The 21,213-nt window shown below is 61.0% G+C and overlaps 3 protein-coding genes across 4 annotated transcripts in view; 2 read left to right on the top strand and 1 right to left on the bottom strand.

Moving 5' to 3' along the window:
• Positions 1 to 16,083, top strand: part of SLC38A10 (solute carrier family 38 member 10) — a 30,006-nt gene extending 13,923 nt beyond the window's left edge. Inside the window, exons 11-16 of the mRNA XM_086857013.1 lie at positions 4,228 to 4,381; positions 10,803 to 10,973; positions 11,285 to 11,740; positions 12,271 to 12,354; positions 12,890 to 13,069; positions 13,322 to 16,083. Of these exons, the coding sequence (XP_086713139.1) occupies positions 4,228 to 4,381; positions 10,803 to 10,973; positions 11,285 to 11,740; positions 12,271 to 12,354; positions 12,890 to 13,069; positions 13,322 to 14,454 (2,178 nt within the window). The 3' untranslated portion in view covers positions 14,455 to 16,083. The remainder of the gene's footprint in view (positions 1 to 4,227; positions 4,382 to 10,802; positions 10,974 to 11,284; positions 11,741 to 12,270; positions 12,355 to 12,889; positions 13,070 to 13,321) is intronic.
• On the bottom strand, positions 16,080 to 16,720 carry NDUFAF8 (NADH:ubiquinone oxidoreductase complex assembly factor 8). Its single transcript, XM_086857015.1, has 3 exons — positions 16,580 to 16,720; positions 16,386 to 16,496; positions 16,080 to 16,293 (listed from the first exon to the last, which is right to left on the bottom strand). Exons 1-3 carry the CDS (start codon positions 16,700 to 16,702, stop codon positions 16,273 to 16,275), a joined length of 255 nt encoding a protein of 84 aa, XP_086713141.1. The 5' UTR covers positions 16,703 to 16,720; the 3' UTR covers positions 16,080 to 16,272.
• Positions 16,721 to 16,973: 253 nt separating this feature from the next.
• On the top strand, positions 16,974 to 20,915 carry TEPSIN (TEPSIN adaptor related protein complex 4 accessory protein). 2 transcript variants are annotated; one of them, XM_086857283.1, is made up of 13 exons: positions 16,974 to 17,045; positions 17,252 to 17,324; positions 17,633 to 17,724; positions 17,818 to 17,911; positions 18,031 to 18,098; positions 18,185 to 18,263; positions 18,366 to 18,437; positions 18,616 to 18,816; positions 18,910 to 19,081; positions 19,275 to 19,391; positions 19,527 to 19,605; positions 19,687 to 19,821; positions 20,092 to 20,915. In XM_086857283.1, exons 1-13 carry the CDS (start codon positions 17,004 to 17,006, stop codon positions 20,539 to 20,541), a joined length of 1,674 nt encoding a protein of 557 aa, XP_086713409.1. In that variant the 5' UTR covers positions 16,974 to 17,003; the 3' UTR covers positions 20,542 to 20,915. The 2 variants fall into 2 exon arrangements, with proteins under 2 accessions (XP_086713409.1, XP_086713410.1); XM_086857284.1 differs by having other exon boundaries at positions 19,278 to 19,391.
• The last annotated feature ends 298 nt before the right edge of the window (positions 20,916 to 21,213 follow it).

A 21,213-nucleotide genomic window follows, 5' to 3' on the forward strand; every position in this document is an offset into this window, starting at 1 on the left:
GGACCGAAACAAAGTGGCTCTTTGCTGGGCTTGATCTCTCTGCTCCTGCAAATACCGTGGGCTGAAATTAACAGGTTTTGGGGTTTTTTTCCTGACAATAATTTAACCCACTGCCTTTTTCACAGGCCTCTGTCTCCAACATTCCCAGTCAGGACAGTGCTGGGTTGGGAGGAAGGTTTTGGGCACAGTGTGGAGTCAGCAGGGGAGAGCAGCACGTTTTTGTGGGGCCCACAGAACTGGTGGCTTGTTCTGTGCTTAATGACTTGTGGCTTTGCAAACCTACGTGAATTTTTTAAGCAGGGTGTGTTTTTTTTTTCTTCCCTGTGCTTTCCCTGACACAAGGAAATAGTCCAACTTTCCAGCTTTCACTCTGAATTCTGACACTTAGCTCCGAACTTCTTTGAGTGAAACCCCGAGCAGGAGTCTGAATGCCAGCCTGGGTTTTTCAGGGAAACAAAGAGCACTTTCAAGAATTGCTCTCTATTCCGGCTGAGCCAGAGTGTTTCCCTGCAGTGCCTCGAGGCTGCACTCAGGACAGGCTGAGCTCTCAGCCCGGCTGCTCGGGGTGGGACACTGGGGCCCTCACAATGCCTGACCCCAAACCCGGTCACGAGGCTGAGGGAGATGTTTGTCCTGCAGAAATCCCCACAAAGGAGGAAGGGCTTATCTAAAGCATCAGGCCCCGGGTTACCTCTCGAGGGGCTGGCAGCAAGCTGTCCAGCCTTCCCTGAGTGATCCATTGCCTGTCAGGTTTGCATTCCTGCTTGGAGCGAGGACACACCTGCCCGCCCTGCTCAGCACCTCCCCGCCTGCACAGCCCAACTCGGAGCCCACCCTCTCCTCCTCCCTCCAGGTCTTTGCAAAGGCTCATTTATTCTTTCCCTGGAGCTCTGTCTTTGGTCTCCTCCTTCATTCCTGCTCTCCTTTGATCAGGTGCTCCACTCCATCAAAGTCAGCTCCTGAGGAAGGTGGCGGGCGGGGGGAGAGGAGCCAGCCCTGGGCTCAGCTGTCCTTCTCCTCCTGTCCCTGTCCAAGCAGCCTGCATGGATGTTCTCCCTCCTTCCCTGCATCAGCTTTAGCCTCTTTCAGAGCAGCAAACCTCAGTGCCAGCTTTTACACTTCTCTGGGTTATCTTGGCTCTTGTGCTGCTGAGAACTGGCTGCTTTTATCTGGCACCCAGCAGCGTCCAGTGTCGGGCAGGTGGTGACATGGAAGGCCAGGTTTTTACAGGAGATGGTGCAAACTGAGGCTACGAAACAGGGATTTTGCACTAAAAGTAGTGAAGAGGATTTCAGGTGGGGGAGGAAAATGGGCAGATGTTTGCTGGCCAGCAAAGGGCTTCTCCTGAGGAGCTGGGACGGATTGGAGCTGCTGCTCAGCCAGGCTGGGCTGGGAGTGGCCTGGTTGGAAGGGTTAGGTTGGAAAGGCAGATCCCAGAGCAGTTAAAAAAGCAGTCAGGCACACAGTGCTGTGAGTGAAGCAGGGAGAGTGTTCCCTTTCTTGTGGTTAAGCATCTGTTCCTGTAAAGGTCCGCGTCCCGCTGCTCCCCGGGAGCCCCGGGTTTGGCAGGGCTGCCGCAGGGCGTGTGGGGGTCTGTGAACAGAGTGTGTAACTGCCAGCAGGAAGGTGTTGCCTTCCCAGTGTTGACACAAGCTTGTCCGAGAGGCCCCTCCTAGGGAGGCCGGAGTTGCTGTTGTCCCAGTTGGGGAAGAGGAGCTGCCCGAGGTCAGGAAGTGACCCCTCGGCTCGCTCCTGTGCGGGTGGAAAAGAGATTCCCTCTGCCCTTCCCTGGCAGGGCAGGGGCCAGCACACCTTCCCCAGCAGCACATCAGGGGTGGGGTACAGCCCCCCAAACACGGCATCTCTGAGGGGGGAGCCGACAGCGACCGGGGCTCTGCATTCCTTCGCCATGACTCCGTCCCTTGGAGCTCGGTGTCCAGGAGGACGGGGATGGCGTCACGCCACACAAACACGGCGTGTTTGCTCCCCGTGGCTGCAGGAGGAGGGCTGAGCTGATGGCTCTGCTGTGCAGAGTTGGAGCCATCATCTTCTGGGAGGAAGGAGGGCCGAGGGAGCGCGACCTGCCGAGGAAACGGCCGCGTAAATTCCTGTCCTGAGTTCCTGGCCGGGCTCGGAGCGTGGCTCCCGGGAGATGGGCCCTGCCCCGGGGCTGTGACACCCTCTCACCCTGTCCATGCTGAGAGGAGCTTCTGCAGAAAGGTCTCCGTGGGATCTCTGGGTCTGGGGGAGATCATTCCCGTGGGACCAGACCTTGCTCCCCTCGCTCCAGGATCTTTGGATGCCGTGGGGATTGGTGGCTCCTCTGCCTGGGTTGGTTCCTTGAGCACCCCAGTCCTTGCAGCCCTCACTCCCGTTCCTTCCATTGCCTTGGTGGTCCCCTGAGTGCAAACCGCCTGCTTTTCCACGTCATAAGCATCTCCATGGAATTTAGCCAAATCATGGCCCTCTTTATTCTGTTCTTCAGCTGGGGAGGGGGGTAGGTGAGGAGGGGGGAGCTGGGTGAGGGCAGCTCAGGGACAGCCCAGCCTGTCCCCGACTGCCACGTGTGCCCATACCCGCTGCTCCGGGAGCTCGCAGCTGAACTCCAAATGTGCAACAATCAAAGGGGTTTCAGCCCGAGCCATTTGAGCCCCTGGTTCCCCACTAAGATAAGAAACAACAAAAATCCTTTTAAAGCATTTCATGTTTTCAGCCGTTTCCTACAGTTCCCTCCTCTCCCACGTTGCTCCTGGTTCCTGTGGCACCAGAATAGATCCTCTTTGTGGAAACGCTCTTCCTCTCCGCTGTTGTTTCTGGAAGGTGCCAGAACAGCCTCCCAGGCACAAAATGCATTTGTGGATTGTGGGAGGGGAGGAAGTGGAGCAGCTCGAGCCCAGGGCAGCGGTGCAGGACCTGCTGACTCGGCGTTTGCCCGGGGGGTGGATGGCAGGATATCTGCTCTTTGTGCACCCCGGGCAAGGCAGGCAGCACATTCTGCTCCTGTTTCCTCTGCAGCAGCTCTAAGGTCTGGCCTCTGCTCCTTGGCCATGCTGCCCCTGATCCAGAGCTGCTCCGCGTCCCGCCAGCCTTTTCCTTCCGAAGGCGTCGGGCTGTCTGCGGGGTGTGCTGGGAACGGGCCCTCCGGGGTCTCCTGGGCCCGGCTCTGACCACGCTGCTCCCATTTCTGGGTGACCTCCCTCAGCACGAGGCGGGTGAGGAAAGCATCGGCCCCTCCTCCCCCTCTGGAAGTGCCAATGTTTTAATTCCTCCTTCCAATTTCACCTCTCCCCTTGATTTGCAGTTTCCTGGCAGCTTCCAGTGGTAGAAGTGCTCCCTGTGGCCGTTCCTGCTTTTCCCCACGCTGAGAAGCATCTTTTTGTTGTGCTTTTTGAGAATTGGGGTGTAAATCTGCACACTGAGGATTGGGAGTCATGGAATCATGGAATGGTTTGGGCTGGGAGGGATTAAAGCTCATCCAGCTCCACCTCCTGCCATGGGTGAGGACACCTTCCACTAGACCAGGTTGTCCAAGTGCCATCAAACGCTTCCTATGACTCATGTGGAATTGGATCCTTTTAGATCAATTTGTCATCACATAACAAGCTGTAAAAATTCTTCTGTTGCTCATCACTTTCTCCTTTTTGAGGTAGAGAAATTCCAGGAGCCCTTCCCTTCACGGGATCCAGATACCATCCTTCTATTTTTATCCCGTTTGATCTTAGCTTTCTGGGAATCAGGGAGTCATTTCTCAGCAGCTTCTTGAGCCCTGGGACCACGACCTGTTGTGTGGACATGTTTCCCTTGCTTTCAAAAACCAGGGCTTTTTGGGCAGCTCCCTGGAATGGTTGGGGGCTGTAACCAGGCCAGGCTCCTCTGTGCCCAGGCAGATCCAAATTCATGGAATTCTCATGCTGGGAATACCAGGGAATGCGTCTTTGCAGCAGGACTTGTGCATTTTCCTACCCCTGTGTCCTCTCCACTCACTCCACTCACTTTCGAGCCTTTCCAAAGCCTTTCCAACAGCTTCCAGCCTTTTGAAATTCCCATTCCCATGGCTCTGCACCCAAATATGAACCTCAGCCAGGAGCAACTGGCTTTGCTGACATTTCTCTGACATTTCTCTCCCGACCACGTGTCACTGTGCTGAGCTTGGAATGCTGTGGAGGCACCATGGGGATGCTCCCCTTGGATTTCCTGTGCTCACTGTCCCTCTGGCACTTTGTGCAGATTATCCTGTGGATTGGGCTGGGAATGCTGGTGATCAGCACCTACACCACCCTGTCTGCCACCGAGGACACCCCTGTGAGGACAGAAGCAGTGGGCTTGGAGCACCTGGGCAGAGAGGAGAACAGAATTGACCAGGATTCAGTCAAACTTCCAGGTATGTGCTTGCTGGAGTTGGGTTTCCCAGCCCTGTTCTCAGCTTCACCTCTTAAAAAGAAGAAGGTTTGGTTTTTTTCAAGTGTGGCAGAAGCAGGGTAATTTCCAGGCAGCTCTGTGCCTCTTCCCAGCTTCCTGGGGCCTTTTCCCAAGGAAAGCTGAACTTCTGTCTGCTGGAAAAGCTGCTGTGACCTCCAATGGTACTTTGTGGGAGTTGTTCTTTTGGGAAGGGAAAGGTGTGGTGCAGGCCTGGGATCCCCTGGAGGGACAGAGCAGGGATCCTTATTTGGGATGAGCAGAGTGCCCTCCTGGCCCTGTTCTCCCCCTCTGCCAGCCCAAGGACCAGCCATCCATCACCCTCGAAGGTAAGGAAATTTATGGGAGCTGCCTCTTTTTTTGGTGCCGAGGGTATAAATTTGGACTCTGCTTTCGCTCTGACAAAGCCTGTGATTATGCCTCAGCTTTGTTTACTGGTTCTTGTTATTTATTATTTGTTTGCTGATGGAATTACGGCCGCTCCTCCCTTTCCCAGCTGCTCCGGAGCAAGGCCGTGGCGCGCAGGTGCCGCCTGACCCCGCGCTGCCCCTCGGCCCTGCCGCGTCCTGTTCCTTCGCTTCAGTTTTGTTTCCTTCTGCTCCTGCGGGGTTATTTTTTTATTTTTTTTGTTCTTTGGAGGCCTTGAAATATCCTCACGGAGATTGAGAGCGGAAGGGAGAAAGGGGCTGGCTCTTCTGGAGATTATCCTCCCTCCTGGTTCTTGGCTGGGTTCCTGCCCGGCAGCTTGGAGCGTCTCCCACACCGGTGCTGCTGCCGATAACATTCACTCTGGGGTTGCTCCGTGGTGGAGTTTACTTGTGGTTTTTACTCGTGGCTTACTCAAGGCTGTGTGTGCCTTCCCGGGCACGCGGATGCCGGTGAACTCCCAGCAAAAGATGCTCCCAATCCCTTAATGGAGCCCTCAGCAGGGCCTGGAGGAGGGATGCGATTGAATTCTTCCGTCTTGGTTAATTTTGGAGCAGTAATGGCCAAAGAACAGCTGCTCCTTTCAGGAGGAATCGCTAATGACACGTGTTCTGACTGGGAAAATAAAAAATCCCATAAAACACGGGGTCCGCTGGAGTTTGCTGAATCTTCTCCCGTTCTCGGCGTGAGCCGGGGCGGTGGAGCGGGATGCCAGGCTCTGATCACACGAGCGCTCCGCCGGCAGCAGCTCCGAGTGCTGCTGGATTAAATAATCCCACCCGGGAGGAAGGCGGGTTTAGTGCTCCCGGGTCATAAAGTTCCCAGGGAGGAGCCGTGCAGTTCCGAGTGAAGCTCAGCTGTCCCCTGAGGTCCCTTTGCCAATCAGGGCTCCATCCCCGGGGAGGAGGAAAGGGGGGAGATGGAGCCGAGCAGAGAAGGGGGACCAGGACCTGCAGGGTGGACGTGGGGCTGCCCCGCAAGAGCCGCCGCTGCCATTCCTTGGATCCGTGCCTCCCTGTGCCTCTGCAGGATGTGGGCTTGACTAGCAATGAGAGGCGTTAAATGGTGCCCTTCATCCCCCTCCACGGCTCCCCCTCGTCCTCACCCGCCTTGTTTTGCAGAGTAGGAGCTGCCGCCTGGAACGCGCTGCAGCAGCTGCATCCTGTCCTTCCAGGGGCGCAGGATGCGGGCTGCGCCGCCCCCGGCACCTGGGTGCCCTCCGGATGGGCCGAATTCCGCACTCGGGGCTGCAGCAGGATCCCACGGCTCCTCCCTGGGCACCGCTGCTGGGTGCTCAGCCCCTTCCCCGCAGGGCACAGGGTTCCCTGGCTGCGGGCTGCTGCTCCAGGCTCCTTTCCTGGCTGCAGGGTGATGCTCCCAGCCCTTTTCCTGGCTTCTTCCAGACCCCTTCTTCCAGGCACAAGGTGCATCAGTGCCTCTGGGTGAGAGGATGCTCAGCTCCCTCCCTGGGCACAGGTTTGCTCCGTGTCCTTTCCCGTGCTGCCCCATCCAGGGCAAACCTCAGGGCCTTTCCCCAGCGCTGCCTTCCCCGTCTGCCTCCTGCCTGTCAGCGTGTGAGAGGAGTTTTATTGGCCTCTTTGATGTTGTGGAGCCCAGAACTGGAGAGACTTTCATTAAAGCCCTGCCCCGTGGGCCCGGGGATTATGAATATTAGAACATTGGCCTTTTATGTGAACACGTATTGACCAGCGGCCTCGGAATCGTGTTTTTCCTAACGACACCCAAGTGCCCATTACAGCCCCAGCCTGTGGTGCTGGAGGTTTTACTGTCAGCAGCTCTTCGGGAAAGGGATAAAACCCCTTCCAGCCCCGTCCTGCCGCTCCGCGCCGCGGCTGCGCCTCTGTTAAAAGGTTGCTAAGCTGCCTCTGAAAGCTCAGGAAGGCAATTATCCATTTAAAAAAAAAAGAAAAAAAAAAAAAAAAAGCTAATTAGGCAATTTCTCTCCGTATTTAAAGCACCCTCGAGGGTCTCGGGGGGGATTAAGATTTTGTAATATTTTTCAGCTCCTTACTTGATCGTTGCTGCTTCATCTTCTCCCTGCCGTTGTGCAATGTTGGGTAACAAAGCCCTGATTCAGGCTCCTTGTGCAAGGGCCCTTTTCCCGGTGTGCCGGGCACCGAGCTCCGGCCATCCCGGTGTCCTGGGGCCTGGGGTGGGCTGTGTTTACGTGGACTGGGGCAAAATCTGGGGCTGCGTTTGGCGCGCGGCATCCCCGCATCCTCCGTCCCTGCATCCGTGTGCTCTGCCCCCCAAGAGCAGCCTGCCCGAGCCAGGCTGGGTCCCTGCCGGCGTTCCCAGCCGGAGCAGCCCCGGAGATGTGTGGAACGTGGCTCCTGCATCCTGCTTAGCTGCAGGAACAGCTTGGCTCCGCGGCGGCTCTCCCTGGTGCTTTGTGCGAGCGAGCTTTTAATAGTGCCTGTGACACAGAAAAGGAACCAGCAGCCTCTGGTAATTTGGGTTGGTTTTTACTGCTGGTGCGTCAGGAGACAACTGTGAACTAATTTCAGGGATGCCATTCCATAACCTTGTGAAATCTGGACCCGTTTCGGGGGAAGGGAGGGCTCCTGGAGGCGCAGCTGGGCTGGGGGCTCCCCGGGGAGGGCCAGGCCCTGCCCTGCTCCGGGTGCGGGGCTGCTCGGCACGTCCGGGGGCAGCGTTTGCCCCCAGCCCTCTGTCCCGCTTGTTCGGCTCCTTCTCCTTGGCACGAGCTCCTTATCAGGCGATGGAGGAATTTCAGCAGATCTGGAGCCGCACTGGCACAAGCAGGTCGTGAACCCCGTGTCCCTGGGCAGCCCCGGGGTGACGCCCTGGGGTGTGTGGTGTGTCCCGGAGCTCCTCGCGCTGTCCCCGAGGCTGCCCCCGGACTGGGGGCGAGCACAACGAGGCCCATCCCGCTGCCTCTGCCCAGGGCAGGGGCTGTGGAGGCACATTTCAGCTGCGAGAGGCTGGAAAAGCGTGTGAGGAGGGATTTAGTGCCTGCCTGGGACCATTGCAACGATCCCAACCAGGAGCGGGGGGAGAATGGAAGCTTTTAGGTTGCTAATCATGAAATTTTATGGCAGCCTGGAGAGGCTGTTGCCAAACCACAACACACCCAGGCACGCACACACACAAATCAGCTGCAGGACGCCCCGGCTTCCCCTCGTGTGAGCGGAGCTGCCGGAGAGCCGGGGGGTCAGAGCAAACTCTCTCGGTGCTGCCTCACGCCCCGGCCTCTCCTTGGGAGCCAAAAAGCTTTTACAGCCTCTCAGGCCTTGCCTGTAAAGTCCAAGGCCGCTCATAAAACATGACGAGGAGCAGCGTTACTGGAAGACGCTCCAAAGGGACCTGGAGGGTGAGAAGAAAGGCAGAACCCCAGCAAAACTCTTTCCTGCGAAGCACCCGGAGCCCCGGATGGATTTCCAGGCAGCCTGAGAGGTTGTTAATTCACGCCCTGGTGATGAACTTAATTTTGTCTCCCGCTGAGCAAATGATGGCTTAGAGGCAGCTTGGCCTTATTGCGGCGTGGAGACTTTTGGGTTTGTGTTTTGTTTGTGTTTTGGGCTTTTCCTGCATTGTTTGCAGAGCAGGGAACGTGCCTCTGCCTGATTTATGATGGAAGCTGCCAGGGACACTCCCGGAGCAGAGCGGGGCCTCCCCCAGCCCCTCGGGCTGCCCCGGGACCACGGGGGGTTCACCTGCTGCTCTGGGCAGGGCAACTGCGGCCTTTAACTCCTCCAGTTCCTGCTGGAAAGGAAACCTTCCCCCCGTCTTCCTTCTTATTTCCTCCTCTCTTCCTTTTTATTTCCTTCTCCTTCCTTTTGATTTCTCCTTGAACGTCGTCTGGCTGCCTTGGCTGTGGGAACAGCCCTGCCTGTCTCGGGGTTCTCTGGATCCTCCGGTCCTCTCCGACCAGGGCCATCTCCCGCCTCCATGAACCAATTAACGAGGAACTTTCCTCCAATAGAGTAAATAATTTCTTGCATTGTGGCCAGGATTGAGCTGGGAACATCCGCAGCCGTGCCGAGCGCTCCCCTCCCCGGCCTCGGCCTCCCGCTTCCCAGGGCCCCTGGCCAGGGCTGGGCACTGGTTCCTGCAGCCCAGTTTTTCCTGAAAAGGAGGAGTGTCCTGCCCTGACTTGCTGAACCCTGGGAAGTCCCTCAATGGAGAGGGGGACCCTTGGGTACTAGACTCGAATTTCTCAGAAAATCCAAGTTCTTTTCCCCTCCCACCATCATTCCCGAAGCGAAGGAACGTGGAGAGGCGGCCAGCCCCACACACGTCCCTCCTCTGGGTGTGGAGCTCTGGGCTGCAGTCCGGGTTTCTGGAGAGGCTCAAGGTCCTGCTGGCACAGATCCCTCTGGGCCAGGAGTTTGTACTTAATTTTTTGTGAATTTTTGTTGTTCCCCCCTTCCCCAGCTCAGGCAAGGCCCACGCAGCTGAAGTTGTGGCAATCCCTTCTTTCCCATGAGTTCATCTCGTAATAAATCGCACCAGCCCTGCGGAGGGGGAGGAGAAAATGGAAAGATGTTTATAGAATTAATTCCCCAAAGGAAATCACACGGGGGAGGGCAAAGGGGGGAAGAGTTGGGAATTTTTTTTTTTGTTACAGAAGATAGATTTTTTTTTTTTAAGAGTTTGTTGGATGGAAAAAAATCTGCAGAACAACTTCACTGCTGGGAAACAATCCGATTTCCTTCTCTGCTGCTCTCCAAAGGAAGAGTTCACTCCCTGTGTGGGTTTTCTGCCACGCTGGGGGTGGAAGGGACCCTTCCCATCCCATGGAATGTGAGAAAGATTCCATGTGGAATATGCTGGTCATACCAGTGACTGGTTTGACTGGGATGTGTCTTCCAAAAACATTCCATCTCTTTGAGGGCAAGGCGGGGGGGGAAACTCCCCTGTCTCCCTCAGGAGTTTCCCCTAATTAATGCCTGTTTAATCCCCCTCCTCAAAACTCCTGCGGGAAAAGGGAACCTCCCCACTCCTCCGAGAGGCGTCTGGAGGGCTGTGGGAACACCCGGGCACTAAAAGGGGGAAAAAATAAAAATAAAGGATGTTTTAAGAGGTTTCACAGCAAACAGCAGCGGGGAGGCGGGAGCTGGGCTGGACCCCAGCTGAGGTTCTGGTGTTGGGGGCTTCGGGGCTGGGTCACAGCTTTGTCTCTTCCAATGCCGGGGGATCCAGGTCTGGATTCCAGCTCGGTGTCTCCTGAAGCCGGGGGTCTGGGGCAGGGAGCCGGGGGGATGCTACCATCTGGTGGCACTGGCTCGCAGCAGCAGCCGGCTCCATCCCTGCTCCATCCCTGCTCCATCCCTGCTCCATCCCTGCTCCATCCCTGCTCCATCCCAGCTCCATCCCTGCTCCATCCCAACTCCATCCCAACTCCATCCCTGCTCCATCCCTGCTCCATCCCTGCTCCATCCCAGCTCCATCCCTGCTCCATCCCAACTCCATCCCAACTCCATCCCTGCTCCATCCCTGCTCCATCCCTGCTCCATTCCTGCTCCATCCCTGCTCCATCCCTGCTCCATCCCAACTCCATCCCAGCTCCATCCCTGCTCCATCCCTGCTCCATCCCAGCTCCATCCCTGCTCCATCCCTGCTCCATCCCTGCTCCATCCCTGCTCCATCCCTGCTCCATCCCTGATCCATCCCTGCTCCATCCCTGCTCCATCCCAGCTCCATCCCTGCTCCATCCCAGCTCCAACTCTGCTCCATCCCTGCTCCATCCCTGCTCCATCCCTGCTCCATCCCTGCTCCATCCCTGCCATGCTTCCCTTCCGGCATAAAAACCCACGACAGAGAAAACAACCGGGTGACCCCGGAACAAAAGCTCCCCCACCGTGCTGAGGCTGGAGGGAAATCAGTGGCTGGGCTGGGTGGGTGAAGGGGACTGGGACAGACACAGCAATTCCCAGATGCCACAGCTCATCCCTGTCCCCATCCTGTGTTTGCAGAGCAGAACCCGGTGGTGGAGGAGCCCGAGGATGACCGTGATAAACCCAAAGTGCCTGAGGAGAAGGAGGAGATGGAGCAGCCACAGATCAAGGTGCCGGTGCAAGTGCCCAAGAGGGAGGAGGAGAGAGGAAAAGTGGAAGAGAAAGTGCAGCTGGACCGTCCTGATCAAGGTAAAGGTGGTCCCAGGAAAGGGAGCTGGACTGGGAGCTGGGGGTGTTTTGTGGGACTCTGAGACAGAGATCCTGAACTCTGCTCCGTACCCTCCTCCCCTCACTCCACCTCCATGGTGGTACTGGTGGATTGAAGGTGGTTTGGTGTTTGATGCTCTGGAGACTTGTTGGGAACGTGGCCTCCAGATGAGGGAGAGAAGGCAGAGCTGGACAAGAGCAGCACAGAACTGGGTGTACCGGGTGTACTGGGTGAACTGGGTGAACTGGGTGTGCTGGAAACCTGCTGCCTCTGACCCTGCCTGTCCCCCCAGGGATTGCCCTGCCCGTGGGGGAAGCTCATCGCCACGAGCCCCCAGTCCCACACGATGAGGTGGTCGTGGACATGGGGCGGGAGCGGGAGGAATCCAGCGAGAACAAAGTGGCTCCCGGAGGAGCCAGCGACCGTCTGCTGGAGGAGCCAGCCAGGCTGAAGCCCCAGAAGGAGGCGCTGGCCCCAAAACAAGGGAAGGAAGTGGTTGCTGAGAACCAGCAGCGGGGAGGGACCGGCAGGCCCGACCCAGATCTGGAGAAGGTCCCGGAGGCAGCGGGGCAGCAGGGGGGAAGGCCGCCCTACAAGGAGCTGGAGCCAGGGGAGGCCAAGCTGGAAGCGAAGGCACAGGCGGCCGTGCCGGACGGTGACACTGCCGAGGCTGCTGACCAGGACAAGTCACAGCTGCAGCTCCCCAGGAAAGCAGAGGAGGCTGCAATGGAGAAGGAAGCAGACCCTGGTAAGCTCCTTTCATGGCAGCTCATCTGAGCAAGCTCTTCTGGGCCTGTAATGCCCCTGGAGACGGGACTATTTGGTCATTCCCATCTCCATCCTGGTGCTTCCTTTTAACTCCACGAGTGGAGCACGTGAGTGTGCACAGCCCCTCCGGCAGCTGCTGCGGGAAGGGAGGAATCTGGTGGCTTTGACAGCTACTGCAAGAGCTGTCAAACAGTTGTTCGCTACCCGCCAAAATGTCAGGTGCCGTGCTGTTCCTGCACGGCTCCCAAATCACCGGGGACACGGAGCCGGGAGATCTTGACAGGGAACACATTGCCAAGTGCCCGTCTAAAAGCCAGTTAGAGCTGTTCTTGCATGTTAATTGGCCGAGGTAGTTAGTGCTGGCTCGCTGCCACCAGCCATGGGATTGTTAAATATTGGGTTTATTACTTCCCTCGCAGCCGTCGGGTTGGATACAAACGGTGCCGGGACGATGTGGAGGAGTTTTAGGGAACATCTGCACTGACAGCAAAGCTCTGTCGTCCTTTGCAGGTGAAAAGCAGGAGCTGCCCCTCCCAGAGAGAGCAGAACTGCTGGAGAACCGGAACACTGAGGAGAAAGAGGAGAAGGCAGGGGGTGAGTGTGTCCCTGGAGCATGCAGGGACAGGCTGGATCTCTCTGGATCTCTTTCTGTGGGAGGACTTGAGGCCACAGCCCCTGCATAGCATCAGGTGGTGCCTGTCCACCTCTGGCACACCTGGCAGGGCCACTCAGGGACCTGAGGCACCCGGCTCTGGCTGCTCCCTGGGAAGAGGGAGACAGGAGAGAAACAGAGGGGCGTGGGCAGGGGCACATGGGGACACCTGAACACATCACAGGGAAAAGCTCCTTCCCTCAAGGCCCCGGCTGCTCTGTCCCTGGGGCATCAGAGCTGGAGCCGCAACGCCCTTCCTCGGGCTGAGCTCCTCCCTCCAAACACTGACTGGCAAAGGAGGGTTGGAGCCTGAGCTTGGACTTGTGTGCAGCTCTCTTGCTCTCATCCCATCCTCTTCCTTCTCTCTCTCCTGGCAGGGTTTATGGAGCCCTTGCAGCCCCATCCAGAGCTGAGGTGATTTCTGAGGGCTTTGGCTCACAGGGGATTTATTTCCTCTGTCTTTTTCCCCTTTTCCAGAAGCAGGGCCAGCAAAACTGCTGGACCACAATGTGCTGCTGCAGGTGATCAAGGAGCAGCAGGTGCAGCACAAGCAGCTCCTGGACCAGCAGGCAAAGCTGCTGGCGGTGATCGAGGAGCAGCACAAGGAGATCCACCAGCAGCGGCAGGAGGAGGGGGCAGAGGAGAAGCCAAAGCCAGGTAAGGACGTAGCCAGGGAGCAGGACCCCTCCACAGCGTGCTCACAGCTCAGAGCAGCTCCGAAATCAAGCTGGGAGAGATCTGAGTTCCTTTGGCACATGGCAGAGTCCCCTTGCACAGCCTTTTCTGTAGGGATGAGCCACAGCTCTGCTCATCCCACCCTGTGGCCTCATCTCGTGTCACACAGAATGTGGTGGCAGGAGAAGGGAATGTCCTGAGAAAAGCCTTTTCCATGTTGGTTTTGTCCTGCAGCAGAAGCACAGCCAGAGCCTGCCGTGCCCCTGTCCAGGAGCAGGGAGGACGAGGGCCTCAAGGGAGACACGGCTGCGAAGCCGCTGAGCAAGGAGCAGCCGGAGCAGCGCCCGGGCCAGCAGCCCCCCGAGTCCACCAAGCAGCACAGGGACATCGTGGGGAAGCTGGAGGAGGCTGGGCACAGGCGTGACATTCCTGTGGCTCCTCCCAAGGACTGGAAGGTGCCGCTGCAAGAGAATGACAGAGCTGTTAAGAATCCTGTGGAGAACCGGGATCCCCTCCACGGAGATGCCCAGCATGTTCCAGCAGCCAGAAACAACCTGGAGAAAAAGCCCTTGGCAGAGGGTTTGGGAGAACGTGAAGCCAAAGCTGGAAGAGATGTCCACCAGAAGAAGAATTTCCTGAAAGCCATGGAAGCAGCTGCAGCTCCGATCCAAAGAGAACAGCCGGGGGCTGCCAAAGTTCAGGGAGTAGCAGGAAGGAGTTTGGAAAGAGACTCAGGAATAGACCTTAAAGCCAAAACTGTGAGTCAGGTGGAGCCCAAGGACCTGGCAGTGGTGCCGGACTCTTCCAGTAACAGGAAGGTGGTGGTGAGGGAGCAGCACCCCCGGGAGCAGGAGCGGCAGAGGGGGGCACAGGCCGAGGGAGCGGGCGGGCGGCAGCGGGACCCGCCTGGCCACGGGCACGGGAAGGAGGAGGATCCCCGGGAGGAGCCGCGGGGCCGGCAGGGCCGTGGGGGTCCCTCCAACGGTGCTGACAGGAAACCCGGCCCTCAGGAGGCTCCAGCACCCAAGGGTGAGAACGGAGCGGCCGCTCCCAGGGAGCCGCAGCAGCCGGAGCGCGACGTCAAACCCAACCGGGACCTGAAGCTGCAGGGGGGCCTGGACCTGCGCCGCAGGAGACGGGACCTGCTGCCTCCCGACCTGGAGGAGGATGAGGAGGAGGATGGGGAGGAGGAGGCGGCCGCACCAGGAGCCGGGGGGGTCCTGATCGGCCTGAACCCCCTTCCCGATGTGAAGGTGAACGACCTGCGGAGCGCGCTGGAGACGCGGCTGAGCCGGGTGGCCGAGGGCGCGCAGCCCCTGGTGCGCAGCCGCCACATCCAGCAGCTGGCACAGGACAGGAGCCCGTGACGGGGCCACAGGGCTCCACAGGGAGCGCTCGGGCTCGGCGGTGTCACTCAGGCACGGAGAGATCTGAGCCGGCAGCGCTTTGCTGGACGCAGCGCTCGGATCCACAGGATCGCCCTGGATCCCTGAGCGCCGCCCTGGGGGCTTCCACAGCAGCACCCCCGTGTGTGCCTGCGGGTGCCCAGATGGAGGCACTGGAAATGACATTCCTGCTGTCCCCTGCCTTCCAGAGCTGCCATCCACCTCGGCTCCCTGCCAGGCCGCTGCTCCAAGGACCTTTTCCAGCATCTCATTCATATCCAATTGCCTTCAACCATCTCCCAACTCCTCTGGCCGAGGGGACCTGGGATCCGCACCTTGGGAAGGGCTTTACCCCAGAGAAGCTGTGAGCTGAGAACCAGCGGAGCCAAGTGCTGGATCAGGAGCAGAGCCTCTTTTGTTTGGGACACAGTGGTGGTTTGGGAACCTCATTTAGTAGAAACGCTGCCTTAACCGGGCACAACTCCCGTTGTGCTGCCTCTCTCCCAGGGATGGGATTCCTTGGCCACACACTGGGCTCTGCCCCTGCTGCCCTCCCCAGGTGCTCCTCTCCGTGCTCTCCAGCTCCACTCCCCCTCTCAAAAGTGCATTAAGAAGCTCAACTTCCCCCTGACCCTTCCCAACCCAGCTTGATTCTTCTGCCAGAGGTGAGTGGTCTGGGGAGAAACGTGGCAGAGCCAGGTGGATCCAGGGGCTCCACCTCCCTCTTCTGTGTTCCATGTGCTCTTCCCAGCCTCCCCCTGCCCTGTTCTGCACCCAGACAGGTCCCTGCTCCACCTCTGCAAATTTGCTTGGTGAATGAGGAAGGGAAGAGCTTCCCCAAGAGCTCTGTGTTGTGTCAGGTTCCCAGTGATTCATCCCTTGGGTGTTTTTGGGTTTTGTGTTTTTACATCCTGACCGGCGAATGTACAGAATTCAATCCCAAAGCTCTCCCTAGACCGGCTGAGAATCCCCAGCCTGGATCCCTCAGACCTCATCACTGTGCTGGGTTTTATATCCAAATGTCCTCCAAATGTCTTTGGCAACTGTGTCCAGTGGGACCCTGCAGAGCTGGGAAGGGGTGGGACTGTCCCTGCCTGGTGCTCCCGGGGTGTCACAACCCACAGTGACAGGGAAGCCACCTCGGGAGTCCTTTGGGAAGACCCCCCAGAACAGTGTGGCCTTAAACCCCCCGAACCCAAGGAGCTTCTCCATTAACGCTGTCGTCAAGCACAAGCACCGCGGCCGGGAGCCCGGAGCTGCTCCGAGAGGCAGGGATGGGTCTGGAGCGCTCCAGGTCTGCCCCGGGGAGATGGATCCGGGCTGTGGCACCGAGGAGAGGGAGCCGGATCGGCTCCTTCATTCCCTGTGCTGCCGGCTCCGGCCCCGCGGGGTCAGAGCCGCCTGTTTGTTGTTCTCTGTGTGAACATAAGGGACCAAAGACGCTCCTGGCATTCCTGCTCCTGGGAATGGCGTGGGCACCCCGGGCTGGGCTGGAAGCTGGCCTTGTCCCGCCGGGAACGGCTGCCCCGGGGCGGGTGGAACGCTGGGAGGGAGAGCCCGGAGCGCGGGCTGAGCCCATCAATAAAATAAGCTGAAGCATTCTGGTTTGAATTATGTTCTTCTTTTTAATAAATAAAAATAGATCTGTGACCCTCACCCAGCCCGGGGCTGCAGCTCCTCCGGGCCGGGGAGCGGGTGAGCAGCTCCGGGACTCGGGGGGGTTCCGTCAGCTGAGGACAAACCGATGGATTTGAGGCTTTTAATGTCCCCGGGCGTGTCCAGGCGGGGGCGGCTCCGGGGTCACGTCGGTGTCGCCTTTGCCTGCAAAGAGCCGCGGTCAGAACGGGCCGAGGCCGCCTCCCTCCGCCGGCACCGGCATCGCAGCTGGGGCGGGGACTGGGACACAGCCGTACCGCCCGGGCGAAGCATTCCCGCAGCGCCTGGAACTCCTGCAGGCACGCGTCCCGCCGCAGCTCCGCCGCTCCGCCCGCCGCCGCCGCCACGCACCGCCCGTAGGCCGCGGCCTGCGGGAATCACACCGGACGGGAGCGGGGGCAGCCGGGACCCGCCGACCCCGGAGCCGATCCCCTGTGCCCCCCGGCCCCACCTGGTCCCCGCAGGCCGCCAGCGCCGCCGGGAAGCGCCGCAGCCGCGCCCGCGCCCGCAGCCACACTCCGCTCCCCGCCATCGCCTCACCGCACGGGCGCCGCCATGCCCGGCCCGCCGCCATTGGCTGCGCGCCCCGCCCGTCACACACCGCGCTCTCCTATTGGGCGGCACCACCCCGAACCGCGCCCCTTCTGATTGGTTATTCTGCGCGGGCGGCTCTGATTGGCGGAAGTGCCGGTTGTTTACTTCCCGCCTCCTTCAGGCGTCAACTCAATGAGGCGCTTCCGCCTGAAGCCCCGCCTCCCCTCAGCGCTGATTGGTTGAGCTTCAGATCCTCGGCCCCTCATTAGTGGAAAATGAGTTCCGGGGGGCGGTTCCGTGACGCCGCCGGGGGAGCGGGCAGGGCCGGTACCGGCACTGTCATGGCGGTGCCGCTGCGGGACCGGCTGAGTTTCCTGAGCCGGGTACGGACCGGGGGCTTTTGGGGTGTGAGGGAGGGGCTGCCGGGGCGTGACGTCACTGCTCACCCGCTACGTCATCGCTGCACCCCCCACCTCGCTTCCCATACAGCCCTGACCGGGCCGGGCCGGCCCCGGGGCCTCGGTCCAGTCCCCAGCAACGGGCTCCGGGGCGGCTCCGCCCCGTCTCACGCCGCCCCCTCCTCCTCCAGCTGCCGGTGTTGCTGCGGGGCACGGCCGACGACGACACGCCCTGCCCCGGGTACCTGTTCGACGAGATCGCCAGTATCCTTCAGGGAGACGGGGGGACCGGGCAGGGGGGATCCCGGGACAGGGGAGGGGATCCCGGGACAGGGAGGGGATCCCGGGACAGGGACGGGATCCCGGGACAGGGAGGTATCCCGGGACAGGGAGGGGATCCCGGGACAGGGGGCACTCCCCGGCGCTGCTCCAGGACGTGGTGGGCACTGGAGGCCTGCGGGGCTGGTTTGGGGCAGCCGTGGGATTGTGGACCCTGTGGAGGGGCTGATTCCTGGCGCTCGGGGGGCTGCAGCTGCCCTCCGATCCCGGCTGGATCCCTAACCCGTCCCTAGAGATCTCCCACGAGTCCCCCGGGAGCAGCCAGTGCCTGCTGGAGCATCTCCTCACACGGCTGCAGAGCAGCTCCTGCCACGTCAAGTTGAAGGTGGGTCCGTGCTGGGAGCACTGTGGGGGTGATGGGATGGAGCTCCCCTCTCCAGGAAGGGCAGCTGTGACCTGTCCTTGTCCCCCGAGGCAGGTGCTGAAGATCCTGCTGCACACCTGCTCCCAGGGCTCCCCCCAGTTTGTGCTGCAGCTGAAGAGGAACGCCAGCTTCATCCGGGAGGCTGCGGGTAACGGGCTGGGGGGACACGGGAGAGCCCCACGGGGGGCTGGAGACCCCCGAAGGGCTCCTGCTGCAGGGGCTGTGCCAGGGGCAGGGTCCTACCCCACCTCCCCTCTGTGTCTGCAGCGTTCTCTGGGCCCCCAGACCCCCTCCACGGTAACAGCTTGAACCAGAAGGTGCGAGCGGCCGCACAGGTGGGTGCTGGAGGGACAGGGCAGCCCTCAGCCCGCTCCTCTGGGGTTCCCAGCACTGCCCACACTCCTCTCTCTCAATCCCACAGGACCTGGCCAGCATTCTGTTCTCGGATGCGCCGCTGCCGCAGCCCCTGGCGCTGCCCGCCCGGTCCCCGGCGCCCGCCGGTGAGCAGAGCCCCCCCCAGGACAGACCCTCAGTGGGGGAAACAGGGGAAAGGGGAACCCTGAGTGCCTGTGCTCCCTCTGACATTCCCTGTGCCTCCCCAGGGATGGGCTCCAGCCCCAGCCCCTGTGGTTCCCTGCAGGGATTCGGCTTCAGCAGTGACAAGAGCGGCTCCGGTGAGTCCTGACCAGGCCCTCACTGGGTCTGTTCCTGCTGGGAGCTGGGGCAGGGCCATGGGGGTCACTTTGTGCCTCGTCCTCTGAGCTCCCAGAGTTCCCTTTCCCCATCTGGAACTCAGTGTGATCCCATGGGGCTGGGCTCCCGGGATTCTCCCAACATCCCAGCCTCTCGCAGCTTCCACAGGAGAGGCCTTGCTGAGCAGCCTCCAGCGAGCGGCCGAGGCTGTGGCCCAGGCCGTGCTCCCAGCCCCGGGGGGACCCCGGCGGCTCCCTGGGGACCTCCCTGAGGACACCTACGAGCCCATCCGAGCTCCATCCCCTGCCAGCAGCCCGGCCGCGCCGCCCCCGACTCCTCCCGCGCCGCGCGGATCCCGAGGTGGGTCCTGCCGGAGCAGCCAGGGGAGTCTGGGGGCTCCCCACCCATCCTGGGGGCTTTGGGGACCCCAGCTGAGCAGCAGTGTCCCTGCAGTGAGCCACCGGCCCGGGCTGGCCGGGGGCGGCTGGGAGGAGGCAGACAGCGGGCACAGCTCCCGGGAATCCTCGCAGGGCAACGAGCGGAGCCGCACCTCGGACTCGGGCAGCAAATCCGGCAGTGACAGCCGCTCCGGGGCCAGCCGGGAGCTGAGCCATGGGGCTGACAGGTGAGAGCGGCCCGGGGGGCTCCCCTGCCCTGCAACTGTCCCAGGTGCATTCCCAGGAGCGCTGCCCTCGTTCTCCACACCGCTGACCCAGAGTGCTGCTCAGGGTGGGGGTCCCCGTCTGTCAGGGGGTGTGCAGGGACCCCAGCAGCAGGAGTCAGCCGGTGGCCCCTGTCCCCACGAGGTGTGTCCCCAGCAGGGTGGACGCTGACAGCCCAGGTGACTGCCGGAGGGAGCTGAGCCTGGTGTCGGGACTGACGCGTGGGGCCAGGGTCTTCCTCACCAGGGAGGAAGCTCAGCACTTCCTCAAGGAGTAAGTGTCAGAGGTGGCTGCTCCCTGGGGCTGGGGGCACTTCTGGGGCAACCTGAGCTCTCCCGTGGCTGCCCAGGCCCGGACTCCAGGGGTGGGAAGGAGCTGCAGGTGACTGTGACCCCCATCCCTGTGCAGGTGTGGGCTCCTGAACTGTGAGGTGGTGCTGGAGCTGCTGGGCCGAGCGCTGGAGGATCCCAGTGACAGCGTCCGCATGGTGAGCGCAGGGGGCTCCCCTGGGAGTGCTGGGGGGTGTTTGGGGGCCTCCCTGGCTCAGCCACGCTCCCCTTTCCCACAGAGGTCCATGAGTGCCATCTCTGCCCTCGGCTGCTCCGACCTGCTCTCCGCAGAGCAGATCTTTGCTGTGACCCGGCAGCGCCTGCAGCACCTCAGCCAAGGCAGCCCTGGGCCTGTGGCCAACCGAGCAACGAAGGTGACTCTGGGGACATCCCTGTGCCAAATCCCCAGGGTGGGGGACAGGCTTGACAGCCCTTGGGAACACACAGCTCATGGGAATGGCTCCATCTGTGTCCCAGCAGGGTGGGACTGGCTGCCTTTCCCAGGAGCGGGGAGCCTGGGCAGAGTGATGCTCCCTCTGAGCCACGGGAGGGGACACTGGGGACAGTCTCTCTGCCTGGGAAAAAGTGCCAGGGCCAAGCCCTTTTGCCCATGCTGCTCTCACTCTGCCCATCCCCTGTCCCAGATGCTGCGGCAGTTCGAGGCCCTGTGCCGGACCCAGCCCTCCCCGAGGCCCCCACGCCCACCCTCAGCCCCCTCGGTGGGCTCGGCCAGGGACCTGCTCATGGACATCCCAGCCCTGGCCAGCGAGAGCTTCCTCACCCCGCTGAGCCCGGCCCCGACCCCCACGGCCCCCGGTGAGGAGCCGGGGGTGGCATCGGAGCCGCCCGGGCAGCCCGGGGCCGCGGTGCCAGCCTGTCCCGGTGAGCAGGACGGGGGGAGCAGGCTGGTAGGGGACACGGTGGCCCCCAGCCTGTCCCTGTTCGCTGGCATGGAGCTGGTGGCCTGTCCTGGCGCGGTGCTCCGGCCACACTCGCCGCCGGTGGAGCCACAGACCCCATCCCAGCCCCAGGCTGGGGACACGGACACGGAGGACGCCCTGCAGCCATCGGCCTTTGCCTTCCTCAACATGTAGCTGCTGTCAGGCCCCGGGGGCTGCGGGGGCTCTGCCCCCTCTCCCTGCGGGGCCTGCGCTGTCCTGGTGCCTCACGGGGGACACGGTCTGAAATGGCCACAAGGGCTGGGGCTTCCATCAGGTGACAATGTCCCTCTCGCTGTCCCTGCTGTTCCAGGCCAGGCAGAAGAGCACGACCCCTTGCTCCTCTGAGCTGGACAGGGGTGTGGGACCCGCTGGGACTGAGCTGGGGGTGCTCTGGGGACCCCAGCATGGCCATGGGTGCTCTTGTGTTGCCCCCAGCTGCAGCCTGGGCTCTGTGGGGGTGGGGTGGGAGAAGGCGCCGTCCCCATGGGGCCGGGACCCACCAATAAACTCCCACTCGGGTCTGGGAACGTGTGACTTCTTCCTGCGCCGCTGATGGATCCTGGCCCGTGCCTCCTCCTGGCCTGCAGCCCCACATTTTCCTGTGGCCCCCAAACAGCCCCACAGTTTTCCCCCTGCCCCACTGTTCTCCCCCATGCTACAGCTCCCCCATGTAGCCCCATCATTCCCACATCTTCCTCACAGCTCAACCCCTGCTCTAGAACTCCCTAACCACTCCACTTTTTCCCATAGCCCCCAATAATCCCATGAGCTCCCCTGCCCCACAGTTCCCCCTCCCCAGCCTGCCTCCCCCAGTCGCCCTGTGAC

This window comes from Cyanistes caeruleus, chromosome 19 (genome assembly GCF_971803275.1).
Source record: "Cyanistes caeruleus chromosome 19, bCyaCae1.hap1.1, whole genome shotgun sequence".
Taxonomy (NCBI): domain Eukaryota; kingdom Metazoa; phylum Chordata; class Aves; order Passeriformes; family Paridae; genus Cyanistes; species Cyanistes caeruleus.

Coding starts and splice junctions, on each gene's coding strand:
- NDUFAF8 (XM_086857015.1), bottom strand. CDS start 16,702: ATGGCGGCGGGCCGGGCATGGCGGCGCCCGTGCGGTGAGGCGATGGCG. Junction 16,497..16,579: donor TGGCGGCCTGCGGGGACCAG/GTGGGGCCGGGG, acceptor TGATTCCCGCAG/GCCGCGGCCTACGGGCGGTG. Junction 16,294..16,385: donor GGGAATGCTTCGCCCGGGCG/GTACGGCTGTGT, acceptor GGCTCTTTGCAG/GCAAAGGCGACACCGACGTG.
- TEPSIN (XM_086857283.1), top strand. CDS start 17,004: ATGGCGGTGCCGCTGCGGGACCGGCTGAGTTTCCTGAGCCGG. Junction 18,099..18,184: donor AGGTGCGAGCGGCCGCACAG/GTGGGTGCTGGA, acceptor TCAATCCCACAG/GACCTGGCCAGCATTCTGTT. Junction 19,392..19,526: donor GCTCAGCACTTCCTCAAGGA/GTAAGTGTCAGA, acceptor ATCCCTGTGCAG/GTGTGGGCTCCTGAACTGTG.